Source organism: Muscardinus avellanarius, assembly GCF_963383645.1.
Source record: "Muscardinus avellanarius genome assembly, chromosome: 17".
In the NCBI taxonomy this organism is placed as follows: domain Eukaryota; kingdom Metazoa; phylum Chordata; class Mammalia; order Rodentia; family Gliridae; genus Muscardinus; species Muscardinus avellanarius.
Window position 1 is genome coordinate 63,020,286 of NC_137803.1, and position 19,962 is coordinate 63,040,247.

Genomic DNA, 19,962 nt, shown 5'->3' on the forward strand with positions numbered 1-19,962 from the left:
TCCTCTATGGGATTTGACTCGATGCCGGCGCTGCCTGGCTGGGATACGGCAGATCCCACAGACTGCAGGCTCAGACCCTGGAGACTGCAGGGCCCCGGGCCCTAAGATGCCCACTGCAAAGAGCAGGCTATGATCTACACTTCTGACCCGCTGGCTATAAGTCACGGTTACCATCAGCCTCTCCTCAGGCCCAATGAACTTGCCAGGGCAGCTCACAGAATTCAGGGAAGCACATTTACGGGTTTATCATAAAGGATATTAGAAAGGGCACCGCTGAAGAGATGCACGGCGCGGAGCTTCGAGCCCCTCCAGGGCTACGTCCTCCAGAGTGCCCGCATGGCAGCTGCCCGCAGCTCTCCACCCAGTCCTTTGGGGTTTGTGCGGACACCTCTCTGCACGGGCCTGGCTGACTGACTCGTCAGCGCTGCTAATCAACTCCATCTTCGGCCCCTTTCCCCTCCCCAGAGGTAAGGGGGCGGAGCCAAAAAGTCTCACCTCCTGAGCCTGCTAGTCCTTCCTGGACAGTGCCCATCCTGAAGTCACAGAGGGGCACTGGTCAGCAGCGGTCATGAACGGAGGAAAGGACACTCCATGGCTCTGGAGAAGCCAGGATTTAAGAAGCCCTATCCTCCTTCCTCGTCAGGAAGCAGAGATGAAGACCAAATGTGTATGTTCACGGTACTGCACCCCAGCACACAGGCGCCGTCCAGCAGGGGCCGGGCCCCACCAGCGTCCATGGGGACCAGGGCTGGACTCTGGCCACTCCTCGGGGCTGCGAGCCCTCTTTCCCAGCTGCGTCCCCTTTCACCAACGGGCCGCGGGGTTGCCCCAGCAGCGGGCATCTCTAGATGCCAGCACCCTGGCTGCCTGCCAGGGCCACGTCGTTGGTAATCCTGTCCTGTTGGCTGGACAAAACTCCTTTATGGCTGTTCAGTAGCAAGCGCTTGTAAAAGCAGCAGGAGCCAGCTATGTTGGGAACCTCTGACCTAATTAGAGACCTCCGCTTGACCTGCTTCCTTGGAGCTCCGCGGTGCCTAACAGGGTCCCTGGGGACTGGGTCACAGAGACAGGATGATGTGTTCTTGCCGGCGATCCTCTGCCTTCGTGACAACCTACCAGCACCCCAAGACTGACCGACTCCAGCACCTGGCGCTAACCCGTGACCAGAATTATAAACGCAGAGTACACGCCGCAGCTGCGTCTGTGTAGACGGCCAGTAGGGGACGGGGTTTGCCGACCTGGTATCATATAAGTCACGGCATCCGTCAGTTACCCACCCAAAGCCACGCAATTAATGGAAGGACAAATTATTCCACGAAGGAAAAAAACACAGGTTTGTGCTCTAGACATTAAATTATAGTTGTTCCTTATACATCTCAGCCTCTACCACAACCTGAAAACATACACATATTTTTATTATGTAAAATTATAGTAACATTATCTTTGCATATATAATTACATTATATAGGGTTTATAGTACTGTATAATATTTCCAAATATAAATATATGTATATAAAATATGTTATTTTTATATAATAATACTACATTTAAAGCAGGTATGTATGGAAACTGTGTCTGTGTGAGTCGCCATGTACAGAGGCCTGGCTGATCTTAAAGGGAAACAGATGGTATCCTTGGCTGTGCTGACAACAGAGACGGTGAGAGAGTTAAATTGCCATGTGGAAGCCGTTTTAGGGGCTCGATCGGAGTTTTCCTGTGCTCAGCCGTGTCACAGCAGCGGAGCCCCTGCCCTCTGGAAAGTCAGGAAGCTGAGTGTCCCCTGGGCACGTCGCTCAAAACTAGTCGATCGATTCTCTGTGGTATGTACACACTTATTGATCCGGTCATCTTAAAGTCGACATATAAAGTATTTATAGGTGCAAAAATGTAATAAATTTTAATAGCTTTTTAAAAGTGTAAACTAGAGATAACGCCGGTTAAAAAATCCACACAATGAGCCCTTGCCCTATCGTCCAATCACATCTTAGTTGCTGACACTGGCCATCCAATAATATATTAAAACACCAGTACCAGAACATCCTCATGTGTCACAGGAAAGCTTGGAAACTGACCACAAAAGAGTTCTATGCTTTTAAAATACGCGTGTGTAAGCCAGGCATGGTGGTGCACGCTTGTGTAAGCCGGGCATGGTGGTGCACGCTTGTGTAAGCCGGGCATGGTGGTGCACGCTTGTGTAAGCCAGGCATGGTGGTGCACGCTTGTGTAAGCCGGGCATGGTGGTGCACGCTTGTGATCCCAGCATTCAGGAGGCTGAGACCGTACCATCCCGGGTCGTGGCCAGCCTCAGCTTTTTAGCAAGACCCTTAGCAACTTAGTGAGACTCTGTTTCAAAATTTAATTGGCCGGGCGTGGTGGCGCACGCTTGTAATCTCAGCATTTGGGAGACAGAAATGGAGGATCGCGGTTCGTGGACAGCCTCAGCTACTTAGTGAGGCCCTTTGCAACTCAATGAAACCCTGTTTCAAAATAAAGATAGGGCTGGGGGTATAGCTCGGAGGTAGAATGCCCCTGGGTTCCATCCATCCCCAGTACCACACACACACAAAATGCATGTAAGCCAGGCATGGTGGTGCACATCTGTAACCTCAGTATTTGGGAGACAGAGACAGGAGGATCACAGGTTCAAGGCCAGCCTCAGCAACTTCACAAGACCCTTCCTGCTTCAAAATAAAAAATAAAAAGGGCTGAGGGTATAGGTCCAAGTGTCCAATACCCAGTACTAATGTAAAAGGACATGCACATGGCAGTTAAGGAAGCCCAAGAGTGGGAGGCCTTGGCCCCCTCGTGGGGCGTGGCCTGAGAGCCCTCCACTCAACCGCAGACAACCTCAGTTCACCTCCTTCCTCCCGCCGTCCCTGGCAGTCCTCCCCATCTAACAGAGCACATTCCTTCCCTCCACTGTTTTATTTACTTATGTGGTGTGGGGATTGAACCCGGAGTCATTCTACCTCCAAGCTACAAGTCCAGCCCTTTTCATTTTATTTTTATTTATTTTTTATTTTTTGCGATACTGGGGATGGAACCCAGGGGCAGTTTACCTCTGAGATACAACCCCAGCCCTATTTTTTATTCTTTATTTTGAAACAGGGCCTCACAGGTTGCGGAGGGCCTTACTAAGTAGCTGAGGCTGGCTGTGAACCGTGATCCTCCTGTCTCAGCCTCCCAAATGTGACCCACCACACTCAGCTTTTTTTCTTTTTTAGTTTTAAAACAGGATCCCCCTAAGTTGCTGAGCCTGGGCTGGAACCTACGATCATCTGGTCTCAGTCTCCCAAGTACCAGGACCATAGGCGTGCACCACCATGCCTGGCCTCTCCACATTCTTAGAGATTTCTCCTTTTCAGGTAGTCAAAATTAGACCCCTAACAGTGGGATTCATCGTTGTCGACAGAAGTATAAGAAACAGAAATTTACTTTGAAGTAACTTATGTATTTTAAATAGCCTCACTTTTCAGACACCCCCTCCGTCCCCCCCAAAAACTGTGCTAACTCTTCTAGTTTCTTCTTTCCCTACCAGTGGTGCACACCTGTAATCCAGTACTGAGGAGGCTGAGACAGGAGAAATCAGGTTCAAAGCCAGCCCCAGAGACTTAATGAGACCCTATTTCAAAATAAAAAATAAAAAGGCCTGGGGGTGTAGCTCAGAGGTAGAATGCCCCTGGCTTCCATCCGTAGTGCCACAATTTTTTTTTTTTTCTGTACTGGGGATGGAACCCAGGGACATTCTGCCTCTGAGCTACACCCTCAGCCCTACTTTTTAGTCTTTTTATTTTTGAAACAGGGTCTCATTGAGTTGCGAAGGGCCTCACTAAGTAAGTAGCTGAGGCTGTCCGCGAACTGCGATCCTCCTGTCTCAGCCTCCCGAATGCCAGGATTATAAGCGTGCGCCCCCATGCCTGATTTCACAGAAATTTATTTTTATTTATTTATTTATTTATTTATTTATTTATTTATTTATTTATTTATTTTTGGTGGTACTGGGGTTCCTGGAAGCCCTTCTACCTCCGGGCTACACTCCCAGACCTACTTTTACATTTTTATCTGAAAACAGGGTCTCCTAAGCCAGCGCGCGGCTTGCTTCGAACCTGCGTGATCCTCCTGTCTCTGCCTCCCAAGCGCAGGGATTACAAGCCTGCGCCACCACGCCCGGCCCGAAAAAATTATTTTAAATATACAAAATAAAATATAAAGGGCTGGGGGTGTAGCTTGGTGGTAATATGCTCTTGGATTCAATCTCCAGTATCAAAGCAAACAAAACTTAGGGACCTAATTTCTCTAGAGGAACTCCCAAAAATGTGGTATGAGGTCCCTCTGTCTATATAAAAGAAAGACAGGCTAAGATTTGCAGACAACTTACGGAGGCCTGCCGCAGGACTGGCAGGTGGTGCCCACAGTCCTGGGAATCTAATCTGCAGAGAAGGGAACAGGGCCCCGGGGCAGGCATCAACCACGGTCACAGATATCTGTTCATCCCACCTACAGGCCGAATCCTCGAGGTAACCAGGTCCTGGGAAAATGGGATGGGCCTCGAGTCCAGGTTGGGCAGGATTCCAGGCAGAGAACAGAAATTAGAATTGTAGGCCAAGCAATTAATCAGAATGAGGGAGGACCTGGGCTTTAGGAATGCCAGAGATGCTGACTAACGGACTGCCCTGGGGACAGGAAGCGGCATTTCCCTCAAGCAGCCTGTCCCGGGGCTCGGGGCTCGCTGGAAACAAGCAATGTTCTGCAGACTGGGGCTGTCATTTCATCCCTCTGGGTGCACACTGGCGCCCAGCCATCGCTCTATCCCCTGGGTGCGCACCAGTACCCCAGCCATCATTCCACCTCCCTGTGTACACACTGGTACCCCAGCCACCGCCCCAGCCCCTGGGTGTGCACTGGTACCCCAGCCATCGCTCCAGCCCCTGGATACACACTGGTACCCCAGCCATCGCTACATCTCCTGGGTATGCACTGGTACCCCAGTCATCGCTCCAGCCCCTGGGTGCGCAGTGGTACCCCAAGCCATCACTCCAGCCCCTGGGTGTGCACTGGTACCCCAACCATCGCTCCATCCCCTGGATACACACTGGTACCCCAGCCATCACTACATCCCCTGGGTGCACACTGGTACCCCAGCCATCACTCCAGCCCCTGGGTGCACACTGGTACCCCAGCCATCGCTCGAGCCCCTGGGTGCACACCAGTACCCCAGCCATTGCTCCAGCCCCTGGGTACGCACGACATCAGCCATCACTCCATCCCTCCGGGTATGCACTGACACCCCAGCCATCGCTCCAGCCCCTGGGTGCACACTGGTACCCCAGCCATCGCTCCAGCCCCTGGGTGCGCACTGGTACCCCAGCCATCGCTCCACCCCCAGGTAAGCACTGGTACCCCAGGCCTATGGGCTCCGGAAGTCTCTGCCTGGCCCCCACAGGACTCTGGCACTGCTCGTTATTTGGGAAGAAGGAGGAGTTAGGCTCTTAGGTAAAGAAACTACACTGCATGTCATGCTCAGTTTAGCCCTAACTTTCAGCTCACAATTCCCATAACTCAGCGCTCTCAGGATGAACTCCGATGGGAGCGATCCCCCTCCCAGTGGAAAAAATGAAGATTGACCGTGTGCAAGCCAGCAAGTGCCATGGATGGCGGAGACGCACCAGGGAGCTGGCCGGGTCTTCATCACTGAGCAAACACATCCCACGCCGCGCTTCCCCTTGGCGGGTTCACTAACGCACTCACCTAAATATCCTAAGGCGCACACCCAGGGTGAACGCGGCGGGGCGCCCTTCCCTGGCGTGACTCTTGCTAAAATGAACGCCATCAGAAGATGGGGAAACTCCCAGTCCACTCAGCTCCAGCAAAACTCTTTGTTAATAGTGGCTCAGTAAGGCTTTGTCAAAGGGGCAAACCAAGAGACTAAGAGGAGATGGAAACGGAGTCCTCGTGGGCCCAAACACTCAGTTCAGCACCAAGGGGAGGCTGCAGAGACGGCTGGGGTGACGTCCATGAGGGCCTCTGTCTGCAGCGTGAGGGCCCAGTTAGAGCCCTGCCCCGCCTGCCTGCCGCAAACGCTCTAAGGGTGGCCCGGGGCACTGCCGCCCTGCTCAAGGGCGCCAGCACCTGGGCTCACCTGCACCCCTCCTGGCAGCCACAGGGCCTCCGCCCCAGGAGGCGTCCCCAGGGCTCCCCTGCCTCCCCTGGTGCAGACCACCCAGTGCCAACCACGAAGGGACAGATACCACCGCCATGTGCCGGCGAGTCAGAGGAGGCCACGGAGCCTGAGCCCCGAAAGGCTGGACCGGGGGAGGGCAGGCTCTGTGCACTGGAACAGAGGCGTCCTGCCGAGCTTCCACCTCGGATCCCTCCCTTCCTTCCTTCCTTCCTTCCTTCCTTCCTTCCTTCCTTCCTTCCTTCATTTCCTTATTTATTTATTTATTTAGTGGTACTGGGGGTGGAACCCAGGGGCCTTCTACCTCTGGGATACATTCCCAAACCTCTTTTAGATTTTATTTGTAAACAGGGTCTCACTAAGTTGCTGAGAGCCTCACTTAAGTAGCTGAGGCTGGCTTTGAACCTTCGCGATCCTCCTGTCTCAGCCTCCCAAGCGCTGGGATTATAAGCGTGTGCCACCAGGAGTTAATCATTCCCTCTTCTGATATCCGCAACCCAGGAGAGGTAATAAATTATGGAATGGCAAGGAAGAATTTTCCCCCAAACGGAAGAAAAGACCAGAGAAAGAAAGCACCGGGGAAGACCGGCTAGGTCAGGCTTGCCCTGGAGCCGCAGGAAACACAGCAGCCGCAGAGCAGAGACAGAGACGGAGGAGGCAGAGCGCTGCTCATCGCTGGTCCCGACTTCGCCTCTACTGAGCTTCGAGCAGAACTCTCAGGATCTACAGCTGTCAGCTCAGGGTGCTGAAGAGCTCGCGCTCCCCGACCCCCCGACACAGCTGGCGATGAGCAAGGCACGCTTCGCTGAGTATGCTGAGACACAGTACCCTGAACAACAAACCCTTCGTTTTGTGGTACTTGGGGTTGTGCCTCCAGACCTTTGTATTTTGAAACAAGGTCTTGCTAAGTTGCCGAGGCTGGCCTCAAACCTGCAAACCTCCTGTCTCAGGCCCCAAGTCCCAGCCATGCCAAATCCTTTGGTGTCAACTCTGCATGGCACTTCATACACGTTGCTTTGGGAGTAAGTTGGTCAGCAGGAATGAGGTTGATATTTAAAAGTACAGCCTCTGGCCGGGCGCGGTGGGCACGCTTGTCATCCCCGCGCTTGGGAGGCGGAGACGGGAGGATCGCGCAGGTTCGAAGCCAGCCGCGCTGGCTTAAGAGACCCTGTTTCCAAATAAAAACATAAAAAATCAGTGTCTGGGAGTGTAGCCCGGAGGTAGAAGGGTTTCCAGGAACCCCAGTACCACCAAAATAAAATAAAATATAATATAAAAGTACAGCCTCTCACTAGGCACGGTGGCGCATGTCTGGAATCCTGGTACTTTCTCGGCAGGCTGAGAGTGCAGGATTACAGGTGCACAGCTAGCCTCGGCAATTTAGTAAGGCCCCCACAACTTAGTGAGGTAGCAATGTTGAGACTTTGTTCCAAAATAAAAATTAAAATATGGCTAAAGTTGTAGCTCAGAGACAGCTGTCCCTGGGTTCAACCCCCAGAACCACAAAACATAAAAAAGCATTTTAGCCTCTCCGGATGTAACTGCTGCTGTAAGCAAGTTTTCAGAAATAGCATGAAGCTCAAGGCGCTTTGCAGAAGGCTGCGTTTCCAATATATTGAGATACCAGATGCGTGTTTTAAACTTGCCCATTAAGTCTGAGCTGGTTGAGAGTCTAAGTACAAAGGTATTCCCAAACACCATGCGGAAGTTCTGTTTTCAAGACTCAAATGTCACGTTCCCTACACCCAGCATGACGGGGAGATGGGCTGTTTCACCAGCTTGTCTGAGTGACTCGGATCACATTTCCTCCCAAAGAGATCTTTTTATCAAAAAAAAGAGAAAAACTCAGAATCTCCATATTTATCATGTAGACAAAGGTCCTTCTTTAGATGTCTCGTTCAAAACTATGTTTTTCCTTGCCTACAACTGTAATGGTTTGGATTTAGAACGCCCCCTTGTCCTGCTCCGCAGTGTTGGGAGCAGGGCTTGGCTCCCGAGGAGCGAGGAGCGGGGCTGGGGAGTGCGCGCAGTTCCGCTCCCCTCTCTGTCTCTGCTTCCGGCTCCACGTCCAGACCTGGCCTCATGTGGACCGAATCCTGAAATCCCCAGAACTGTGAGCAGATCAGCCTCCAAACTGTGTGTGGTCAGGCTCACTGGGCGACAGGAGGAAGAGTGCTGACTCCACAACTGCAAAATGCTGTGTGTGCAAAGTGTGCAAAGCACAGGAAACAATGCCACATCCTAGTGACTCTGCAGTTTAAATTCAGAGGTAAGTTGATTTTGCCGGGCGTGACGGCGCACGCTTGTGATCCCAGTACTAGGGAGGCTGAGACAAGAGGATCGCAGGTTCTCAGCCAGCCTCAGCTACTTCGGGGAGGCTCTCTGTAACTCAGTGAGACTCTGCTTCAAAATAAAGAATTAAAAATAGGGCTGGGGGGTGTGCTCCCGGGTTCTATCCTCAGTACAGCAAAAGAGAAAAAGAAATAAGTTGATTTCAATTGACACGAGAGTCACATCCTGACATTAGCGCCTGTCCTGGGGTGCGAGAGTCTTTGGAGAGAATTTGCTGGTCTTTTTTTCTTTTTTTTTCGGCACTGGGGATGGAACCCAGGGGCATTCTTCCTCCGAGCTGCACCCCCAGCCCTATTTTTTATTCTTTATTTTGAAACAGGGTCTCACTGAGTTGCAGAGGGCCTCACAAATAGCTGAGGCTGTCTGCGAACCGCGATCCTCCGGTCTCAGCCTCCCGAATGCTGGGATGACAAGCGTGCCCACCACGCCCGGCTTACCCGTGGATAAGAACGTCAAGAACATACCAAGAAGACAGCGATGGAGTGTAAGGACTCTGTTCATAAGCATGTGAAGAACTGCCACAAGACGCAAGTCCAGGTACGCGTGGGCCAAGCACTCGTGGGCGCACGGCACGGGAAGCAACACAGTGTATGACGTCAAAAACAGGTTTTTGTTGGTTTTTTTTTCACTACTGGGGATGGAACCCAGGGGCATTCTACCTCTGAGTTCCACCCCCAGCCCTATTTTTTATTCTGTGTTTTGAAACAGGGTCTCACTGAGTTGCAAAGGGCCTCACTAAGTAGCTGATGCTGGCTGTGAACTGCAATCCTCCCGCCTCGGCCTCTCGAATGCCGGAATTACAAGTGTGTGCCACCACGCCCAGCTCTTACTTTTTATTTTGAAAGAGGGATTCACTACATTGCAGAGGCTGGCCTCGAACCTACGGTCCTCCGGCCTCCACTTCCCAAGTCTGGAACCACAGGCCCACATCACCACACCAGCCCTCTTCCCTCTTCCCCCTTGGTCTCAGCCAGCTGCAGCCCCAGCTGGTCAGACGCCGCAGCCCACCCCACGCTCCTTCTCCTGGGCCCTTTCTTTTGCACCGCCCGGCCTGTCCTGCTTGGAAAGTGTTCCTACTACGTCAGCTCCACGAGGTCAGGAACCACCACCGCTGGAACGCACCTGGCACACCGCAGGCGAAGGCCGGGAGTCACGCTGCCTCCGCCAGGCCCGGAGCGCTTTCTGCTCCAACTCTGCCCCTGTCCTTTTCCTCTGGGCCAGTGAAATGAGCATTAAAATCCCGACACCGATTTCTGTTCCAAGATGGTGGCTAGCAGGTCCAGGATGCAATCTTCCTTGCTTTTCATAAGCAGCGCGTTCGGGCCGGGGCGAGGCTCCGTGGCCCAGCAGCCCACCCTGCCAACACAAGCAGGGTCTCCCCCGAGCCCGGCCTGCAAACCATGACAAAAAAGACCTAAGTCTCAGTGGGACCTTGTTCAAAGGAAAGAACACAGAGAGGGAATTACTGCCCTGGGCTTCTGCCTGCCATCCTGCAGGCCCCATTCAATTTTCTGATAATTCAGGTCCTGTGGCCGTCTCCAGGGAAATTGAGAGCAGATAGATAGTGTCCAGATTAAATACAGAGCAAACAGAAGTGACATTCATGGCTCCCAGAGAAGTCCAGTCGGCCAGGGACCAAGAATAAGAAATAGTAGACGCAGACGCACGGGCACGAGATGCCCCACTGAGAAACCTGTTGGGCGACTCCGCGTTAAATCCCATTTTTCTTTTCCTTATTCCTGCTGACAAAGTCAGGCAACGAGAAAGTCGGTGCTGGCTCTCCGGGCCACAGGCTCCTCGGGGCGGCCCCCAGGCGCGGCGGGGCAGGAGCGGCAGGAGCAACTTCAGGCCCGCAGAGGCCAGGCCGATGCTTCTGCCCAGCCTGCAGCAGACACTCCGGGCTCCCGGGCTCCTCAGGGCCCCGTGGCTCAGGCCACCTTGCCACATGGCACCTGCCACCTTTGAGCAGACCATGGACAGGCCGAGATGGCGTTCCTGCTCCAGGACTCTGAAGCGAGAAATGCCCTGAAAGCCATCGCTTCTGAGTCCATCTTGGCGCTCAAGGAGTTTCAGATCCGGGGCTACTTTGGATCTCAAATTTTCAGTTAAAGATGCTGAGCTAATCTGCAAATCTGAAAAACTCCAGGATCCGAAACACTTCTCACCTCAAGCATGTCAGATCAAAGACATTCAGCTCAGAGTTGATTTCTTCCACCTTCTTGCTAAAAACATCGGCCCCACAAGACCAAAGTCCTGTGTCTATTTAGTTCAGGTATGCCACAGCCTGGCACATGTAAGAGCTAACATACATAGACATATCTGTATCTACCTATCTACATCATTTATTTATTGTAAAATATATACATATTGTTTTATTATATATAATATATATTATATATAATAATATATATAATAATATATAATATATATATTATATATATTGGTACTGAGGATTAAACTCAGGGGCATTCTGCTTCTAAGCTAGCCTCCATGCCCTATTTTATTTTTTTATTATTTTTAGTGTGTGTGTGTGTTGCTGGGGATTGAACCCAGGGGCGTTCTACATCTGAGCTACACCCCCAACCCTATTTTCATTCTTTTTCTGGGGGGTACTGGGGTTCCTGGAAATCCTTCTACCTCCGGGCTACACTCCCAGACCTATTTTATATTTTTATTTGGAAACAGGGTCTCTTAAGCCAGCGAGGCTAGCTCCGAACCTACACGATCCTCCTGTCTCTGCCTCCCAAGCGCGGGGATTACAAGCGTGCCCACCACACCCGGCACTATTTTTATTCTTTATTTTGAAACAAGATCTCCCTAAGTTGCTGAGAGCCTCACTAAGCAGCTGAGCCTGGCCATGGACCTGGATCCTCCTGTCTCAGCCTCCCAAGTACTGGGATTACAAGCGTGCACCACAATGTTCGGCTGTCTTTTAATTTTGAAACAAGGTCTCACTAAGTTGTTGAGGTCCTCGCTAAATTGCTGAGGCTGGCCTCAAACCTCTCTCAGCCTCCCAAGTCCTGGGATTACAGGCACGAGCCACCCCATCTGGCTTAAGAAATATTTTTGAACGCATGCCACAGAGGTGACGAGGAGACTATCTTAACGTTGCGCGTGGTCATGTGGGCTCTAGCAGCGTCTGTGTTGTGTTCTCGCCCGACGCTTATCCTCAGAAAAGCAGTAAACAGCAGCAGACAGACCCGGACCTCGGGGCTTTCCACGAGACACGTGGCCAGGATTCTTGAAAAATGCTGGTGTCATGGGAAAAAAAGGAGGGGCGCTGTTTAGATGAAAAGGGACCATCCAATGTGATACATGACCTCTGGCTGCATCCCGGATGCTTTTAAACAGCTGCGCAGCACCTTCTGGGGACACCGGAAACGTCGGAACGTGAACTTTACGTCCGAGACTCTGTGCAGCTGTGCTCAGCCTGAGGGGTGAGACATCAGTGTTGTGATTCTGTGGGGAAATGCCCTTTCCCTCAGAGACATACCAGAGTACCGAGGATTAAAGTGCCATGTCTGCAACTTATTGCAAATGGTACAGGAAAAACTGGTATTTATGTACTAGAGGCAGAGGCAACGCACTGCCCTGCTGACCCCGGAGGAAGGGGAGACAGACATTCGCTGGACAGCAGTTCCCTTTTACTGATGGGGACGTGTTCCCAGACCTCAGTGGATGCCTAAAACCCCAGAGCACCAAACTCTAAGCACTACATTTTCTCCTATGCACACAGACCTATGATTACATTTAACTTAGGCAGAGCAAGAGATTAACAAGGATAACAAAATAATGATGGCAACATATTGTGCTAAAATTCACCTGAGTGCTTCCTCTGTCTCCCTGTCTCAAAAGATCTCCTAGGGTTGAACTCCTCCTTCTTTGACACAGTGAAAGTACTTCATGGCTACAGTGAAAGTACTTTATGGCTCCGCTGTGCCATCTGGGTTGCACACATCATGACTCCTGAGCTTTTGGATAATTACGAAGTCAAATTACTAAGTTAAACACAAGCACCGTGACATTGTAACAGTTGCTCTCAGAATCCGGGAGCCTCGGGGTACCTAAGGGGTGGGTGGTCTATACCCTCGGCCACGGTGACTCAGGATGGGTCAGGGCCAAATGGGATAAAGACTCCATCACACTACAGGGAATGCTACCCAGCTGAAAACATGGAGCATTTCTGAAAATTTCCATTTGATATTTTCAAATGGAAAATGGTGACTAGGGAGTGTCTACTGCTCTTTCAACTGCTTTCTAAGTTTGAATTTTTTCAAAATAAACACACGAAGAGGGGAATTAAAACTAAGAGTGCTTACTAAAGAGACGGTGGGGTCAGCGGAAGAGGGCCAGCGGAAGAGGGCGAGGTAGAGTGGAGTCCTGGCCCCTTCCCCCCCTGCACAGCCCTTAAGGCACTGCTCAGATGCAGCGGCCTTCCCAGAGGCCCCTTCCCAGGCCGTATTTTGTTTAACTGCACCATCACACCCATTAGCGGGGCCACGGTTGTGCTTCCTGAGCATGTGGCTGTCCTTGGGCCCAGCTCTAGTCTCACCAGAGTCAGCCCTCCCCGCCCCCCACTTGCTATCTCCAGCAAAGCTAGCTTAGCACCTTGCAACAGCAAGGTGCTCAAAACAGACCTTGCCAGGTGCACTGGTGCGTGCCTGTCATCCCAGGAATTAGGAGGCTAAGTCGGGAGGATCACGGGTTCAAGATCAGCCTCAACAACTTAGCAGGAGTCTCTGCGACTTTGTGAACTTTTTTTTTTTTGCGGGTCTGGGGATGGAACCCAGGGGCATTCGACCTTCGAGCTGCACCCCTGTCCTATTTTTTATTCTTTATTTTTGAAACAGGGTCTCACTGAGTTGCAGAGGGCCTCACTAAGTAGCTGAAGCTGTCTGTGAACAATGATCCTCTGGTCTCAGCCTCCCGAATGCTGGGATTACAAGCGAGCACCACCATGCCCAGCGAAACTCTTATTTCTAAATAAAACACAAAAAGAGCTGGGGTGTAGTTCAAACGTAGAATGCCCCTGGATTTAATCCCCAGTAGCAAAAAGAAAACGAAAACTCCAGACCTTAAGTAAATGTGAGTGCCCTTCACATGGGGCATCCGACAGCTAATACAACATCGCCACACTAGCCGCGGCCGCCGTGGGGCACACTGAGTTGAGCATGACGTGAAAACACGGGAAACGTCAGGTAATTCGCCGCGGGATGCGAGTGCCGCAAGGCAAGGACCGCCGCCAGGTCCATCGGAGCCCCGCAGTTCCCAGCATGCACGACGCACTCGATAAACCCGCAAGGCCGGCGAAAGATGCTTCGTCCATACTCAAACAAATATAAATCGTGAAAACTGAAACGCACCAAAGTGTAATGGCCCCGCAGGCACGCAAACCCCGGGTGAGCCAAGCCCGCTGCACAGCTTAAAAGGTGAAGCCCTTTCCCAGAGAGTGGCTCAAACCCTTCCATGTCCTAGCACCTTAGAATGCAAAGTTTTCTTATTTTCTGATGGCTATGGCCTTGGACCAAACCCAGATAAAACACAATCATTAAAGCAATGATAGAAGCCAGGCATGGTGGCGCACACTTGTAATCCCAGTACCCGGGAGCCTGACAGGAGGATCCGGGTCCGCGGCCAGTCTCAGCTACTTCATAAGGCCTCCCCAACTTAGTGAGATTCTGTTTCAAAATAAAGAATAAAAAATAGGGCTGGGGGGTGTAACTCAGAAATAGAATTTTCCTGGGTTCAATCTCCAGACCCACTAGAAAAAAACAAAAACAAAACAAAGATATTAGCCCAGGTGTAGTGGCCCATACCTGTAGTCCCAATTCTTGGGAGGCTGAGACAGAAGAATCACAGGTTTAAGGCCAGCCTCAACAACTTAGTGAAAACCTCAGAAACTGAACCTTTCTTTCTTTCTTTCCTTTTCTTTCTTTTTTTTTTTTTTTTTCCCAGTACTGGGAATTGAACCCAGGAGCATTCTACCTCTGAATTGTTTTATTCTTTATTTTGAAACAGGGTCTCACTGAGTTGCAGAGGGCCTCACTAAGTAGCTGAGGCTGTCCACGAACCACAATCCTCCTCTCTCAGCCTCCCAAAGGCTGGGATTACAAGTGTACGCCACCACACCTGGCCTTAAACCATACTTTCTAAAAAAGGTTCAATTTAGCCAGGCTGAGAAAGGAGGATGGAAGGCTCAAGGACAGCTTCAGCAGCGTAGCAAGACTCAGCAACCTAGCAAAATCCTGCTTTAAAAGAAAGGCTGAAAAGAGATAGGGTTGTAGCTCAGAGGTAGAACACCCCTGGGTTCAAAACCCAGTACTGCAAAAAAAAAAAAAAAGGTTTCAATTTAACAAAAGATCAGGTGTGGCCCCAAAATGCTCCTGCCGGCCTCCCTGCCCCCATCCCAAGAGAAATGCAAGTTTCTCGGAAAGAAAAAGAGATACATTAGTATGCCAATAAATTCTCAGCCTCATAAGGCTGGGTGTGGTGGCGCCCGCTTGTAATCCCCGCACTTGGGAGGCGGAGACAGAAGGATCGCGCAGGTTCGAAGCCAGCAGCGCCAGCTTAAGAGACCCTGTTTCCAAATAAAAAATATTTTTTAAAAAAATAGGTCTGGGAGTGTAGCCCGGAGGCAGAAGTGTTTCCAGGAACCCCAGTACCACCAAAAGAAAAATGAAAAAAGAAAAAAAATGTCAGCCTTGTAAAGCGGATCTGGGGGTCCCGGTCACTGTGGGGGTTTGGATGCAGCTTGGACCCTGGAGGGTACTTGTGCTAGAGGCTTGGCCCTCGGTGGTGGTGTTGAGGTGGTGGGACTTCAAGAAGTTGCCCAGACAAGGTGATTATGTCATGGGCTCATTCCCTTGGGAAGGATGGGTGCTGGGCCCCAGAGAGCAGCGAGGGAATTCTCCCAGCACGGATCACAGGGAGAGACAGGCCACCCGCTCAGCTCGCTCATGGCTGCCTCCCTCCATTTCTCCGCCAGGGTGGGTGCAGCCAGAGCATCGCTGCCACGCTCTTTGGCTCTTCCAGATACCAGAATCATGGGCCAAGAGAACCTGTTCATAGAGTACCCAGCGTGTGTACTGCGTTACAGTCCCAGAAAACTGCCAAGAGACTGGCTTGCCGAGCCCGACCCGCGTCCCCGGCACTCGTTCCTTCTGCGTACCTGTGCTGGGGTGCTTCCAGTACTGGAGCGCTCTCTGGCTCCCAGCGGTCCATCTCAGATCCACAGCGCCCCTCCACCTGCCAGCCCTGCACAAACCTGAATCCCCATGGTCCAGAGGTCTCACCAGGCCCAGGCGCATGCCCCTTTGATGACCCAGCACACCGGCGCCAAGGACGCCAAGAGGGGATGGCGCGACCAGCTCCTAATGAAGCAGGGGCGTCCTGGGTCATCTTCTAACTACACTCTCAGCGGCTGAGGAAGTGGCAGATAGATCTAGATGGTTGTCAAGACAACCAAAGCACAAACAAACCTCCTGGGGATTCCATCGGAAGCAGTTTTTAAGCGCACACACAACACAACACACACTCCCAAAGGAAATTATAAAATCAAGATCCCCTCCTCCCTCCCTCCTCCTCCTCCTCCTCTCTCCTCCTCTGGCTCCTCCTCCCCTCCCTCCCTCCTCCTCCTGCTCCTCCTCCTCCCACTCCTCAGGCTCCTCCTCCTCTCCTCCTCCTCCTGCTTGGGCCACGTGGCCCTGTGTATTAAAGATGCAGACTGGGACGCTTTCCACCTTTGGGGTTGAAACAGCTGCTGCCTCGATATTGTTTCTGTTGGCTTTTGTGTGTTTTCATGGGTGCTGTTTTTAAGCTACACGTTTCGTAATACTAGTTCAGATTCCATAGCGGGTAATGGGCACGCAGGGTCCTGGGTGTCCACTGACCCTGCCCAGCATGCTTGCCCCGCCAAACGCACGCACATACCCCCCCCCCAGCATGTCCAGCGTCTGGCTTATTCCAGGAAGGGGCATTCACAAAGACTTGCTGGGCCGTCCCGGCACTATCTCCATGTGGAATAAACATATTTAAGAGTCCACACGTGAGAGTGCAAGCCAGCAAACACCACACACACAAAAAAGTGTGTACACAGCAGGTGTAAAAAAGCCTGCCACTTAAGTGGGAGACGTGACCCCAACCATCAGTGAGCAAGTGACCCAACACAGAGGCAGCAGCCCCTTGGCCTCTCCACTGAGGCAGTAAGGCTGCTCCAGGAGGCCTGCCCTCCGGCACCTTCTGAGGTGTGGCCCGTCGGTCACCTTCCGAGGCTGTGACCGCCACGACCTCAGGGAGTGCAGTGTGGCTAAAAACCAGGAAGCTGAGTGCTAGGCCCAGGCATGACTTCCTGCAGAAACATAGTCCTCCCCGAGAGCCTCCTGTAATTCCAGTACTGGGGAGGCCGAGGCAGGAAGATCACAGGTTCAAGGCCAGCCTCAGCAATTTAGGGAGGCCCTACTTCAAAATAAAAGGGGCCAGGGGTATAGCTCAAAGGTACAAAATCCCTGGGTTCAAGCCCCAGGGAAAGGGAGGGACAGACCTCCCTACACAAAGAACCCAGGAGCTTGAGGTGTTTATTGTGTGTGTGTGTGTGTGTGTGTGTGTGTTACTAGGAATAGAGCCCAGAAACATTCTACCTCCAAGCTACACCCTAGCCCTATTCTGTTTATTTTGAAACAGGGTCTCGCTAAGTTGCAGAGAGCCTCACAAGTTGCTGAGGCTGGCTGCAAACCTGGGATCCTGTCTCAGCTTCCCAAGAGCTGGGATTACAAGCGTGCGCCATCACGCCCTGCTCCCGCTAAAATTTTGAAAGGACTTTTGGATTTAGCCCTGATTCCTCCCATCCACTGATGCACAAATCGCAGTCTACCAAGCCATTTAAAAGGCTCGGACCCGGCCAGGCGCGGTCTTGCCCGCCTGCGATCCGGTACCTGGGGAGCTGAGACGGGAGGATCGCAGGTCGGAGGCAGCCTTAGTACCTTAGAGAGATCTTAACGAGAACCTGTTTTAAAATAAAAAGGACTGGGGGTGCATCTCAGAGGTTGAACATCCCTGGGTTAAATCCACGGGACCCACCACACACACACACACACACACACACACACACACACACACACACACAGGTTTTGACTTCCCTCACTCCCTCAAATGTTCTCACCCAGAGAAACAGGCCTTTGGATTATTAGCAGCTACAAACACAGCCTGTTGCATACATGTAGCCCAAGCAAACAGCAGCACCCTGCTGTGGCTGGGTGTCCACACTGCACAGCACCCTGCCCGCGCCCTGCTGTGGTGGGGCGTCCACACCGCACGGTCTGTGCTGAGGAGTAAGGAGGACGGCCTCAGGCCCGCTGGCACACACCTTTAATGCTAGGATTTGGGAGGCTGAGACAGGAGGTTGGCAGGTTGGAGGCTAGGCTTAGCAACTTGGACCCTCAGCAACTTACTGAGAACTTGCTTCAAAATAATATAAAAGGGGGAGGGACTCTGCCCCTGGGATTCTCAGCCAGCCAGCCAGCCAGACCATCTAGTTAGTGTAAGCAAACATTTGCCAGAGGGCTGTGGCAGGGCCAGTCCTTGGCCACGCTGTGCCCAAGGATCTGGAAGAGCCTAGATCCACCTAGATACGCCCTGTCTGGCACAACTCTACAACCTACAATCATTTTCTCTTATACACGGCTTGCACATCCGTCCGTCCTGCCAGACCAGCTAGCTTCTTCAAGACAAACAAGAACGGGTCTGCCCTGCTGCTGTTACTTAGGAAAGGTCTTCTGGGGAGGCTGCTGGCCGCTAAGACGGCGGGGTGCCCAGGCTGCTGGAGACCTGGCCTCCCCGAAGCACAGCCCCGAGGGTGAGGGAAGCCCCCCGCCTTATCTGAATCCCGGGGCAGTGCTGGGTTTCCAGGGGCTGTCTGCAGCGAGCCTGGCTGCTGCTTTTGTCTCTGGTGGTTGGTCTGGGCCAGAGACCCAGTTTGGGAAGGGAAGTGGCGACGGGGGAGGGGCCTTCTCATCTGGCCGCTTGGGGTCCACGGTGGAACTCCGCCCGGCGCCCCCCACACACACCCCCCAGCCTGGCCGAGCCCTGAGATTTCTCGGCCTTGTTTGGACTATCTTTTAAGAGTGAATAAACCAAGTGGCCCCGGGAAGCGCCAGAAAGCTGGCGCCTCGGAAAGGAACTTAAACATTCCGGCGGAAGGAAATTCTTAAAGGAGGAGGAGGAGGAGGAGGAGGCCGGAGGGGCCGGAGGGGCCGGAGGGGGCCAGAACCCGCGGCCCGGCTCCTCCGCCCGCCCTGCCCGGAGCTGGCGATCCGGGACCGCGGGGCCGCAACAGGAGGATGGAGGGGGGGGCGCCGGCGCGAGTCACAGGGGGCGCTGGCGGGGGGCTCGGGGACCCGGGGAGTGCAGGGATGGGGGACCCGGGGGTGCGGGGATGGGGGGCCCGGGGATGCGGGGATGGGGGCGCAGGGATAGGACGCGGGGTCGGGGACGCGGGGATGGGGGGCCCGGGGGCGCGGGGTCGGGGGCGCACAGGGCTCGGCGCGCGGGGACCCAGGGCGGGCGGCGCCGGGACTCACCCCGAGAAGACACACTTTGAGCTCGCGGATCGCCATCGCCGCGCCGGGCGCCGCAGCATCCTCCGCCCGCGCCTCGCCCGGCTATTTCTGGGCCGCCCGCCGCCGCCGAGGGTCACGTGGCGCCGGCTCCTCCCGGCCAGCCCGGCCGGCCCGAGTGCGGACCCCGCCGCCCCAGGGCCTCCAGACCCGAGGGAGCCTTCGCCGGCCGCCCGGCGCCCTGGGGACCCCCGCTCGGCCCTCTGCCACCAACCAGGTGCCCGCACCTCTGCCCTCCCAGCCCAAGGCGATTCCCTCCAGAACTGGCCTTCGAGGATCCGAAAAGGAAACTCGGGTTTTTTTTTTTTTTAATTGTTTGTTTGTTTGCTTTATACAGGGATGAAATCTGGGCGTCCTGACTCTGAACTGCATCCCCAGCCGTTTTGTTTTGTTTGAATAGGGGTATTGCTAAATTGCTGGGGCTGGCCTCAAACCTGCCACCCTCCTCCCTGTCTCAGTCTCCAAGTCCTGGAATTACAGGCTCGCGCCACTGCGCCCTGCTGGAAACTGCATTTTTCAGAGTAAGCTTTCATTCTGGGTATAGAAAATCCTTTCAAGCTGGGCATTGTGGCTCATGTTTGTAATCCCAGGACTTGGGAGGCTGAGACAGGAGGATCACAGGTTTGCAGCCAGCCTCAGCTACTTAGTGAGGCCCTCTGCAACTTAGTGAGACCCTGTATCAAAATAAAGAATAAAAAATATAGGACTGGGGGTGTAGCTCAGAGGTAGAATGCCCCTGGGTTCAATCTTCAGTACTGCACACACACACAAAAAGAAATATATGTAAATATATCAACAGTGTGAGATGTAGACGTGGGTTCT

The 19,962-nt window shown here is 52.9% G+C and overlaps 1 protein-coding gene across 1 annotated transcript in view; it reads right to left on the reverse strand.

Annotated features, from left to right (window-relative positions):
• The window catches only part of RAB31 (RAB31, member RAS oncogene family), a gene marked incomplete at both ends in the record, with an annotated part of 97,898 nt that extends 78,758 nt beyond the window's left edge, over window positions 1-19,140 (reverse strand). The window contains one exon of the mRNA XM_080714543.1: window positions 19,105-19,140. Coding sequence (XP_080570669.1) covers window positions 19,105-19,140 — 36 coding nt within the window. The remainder of the gene's footprint in view (window positions 1-19,104) is intronic.
• Window positions 19,141-19,962: the final 822 nt, after the last annotated feature.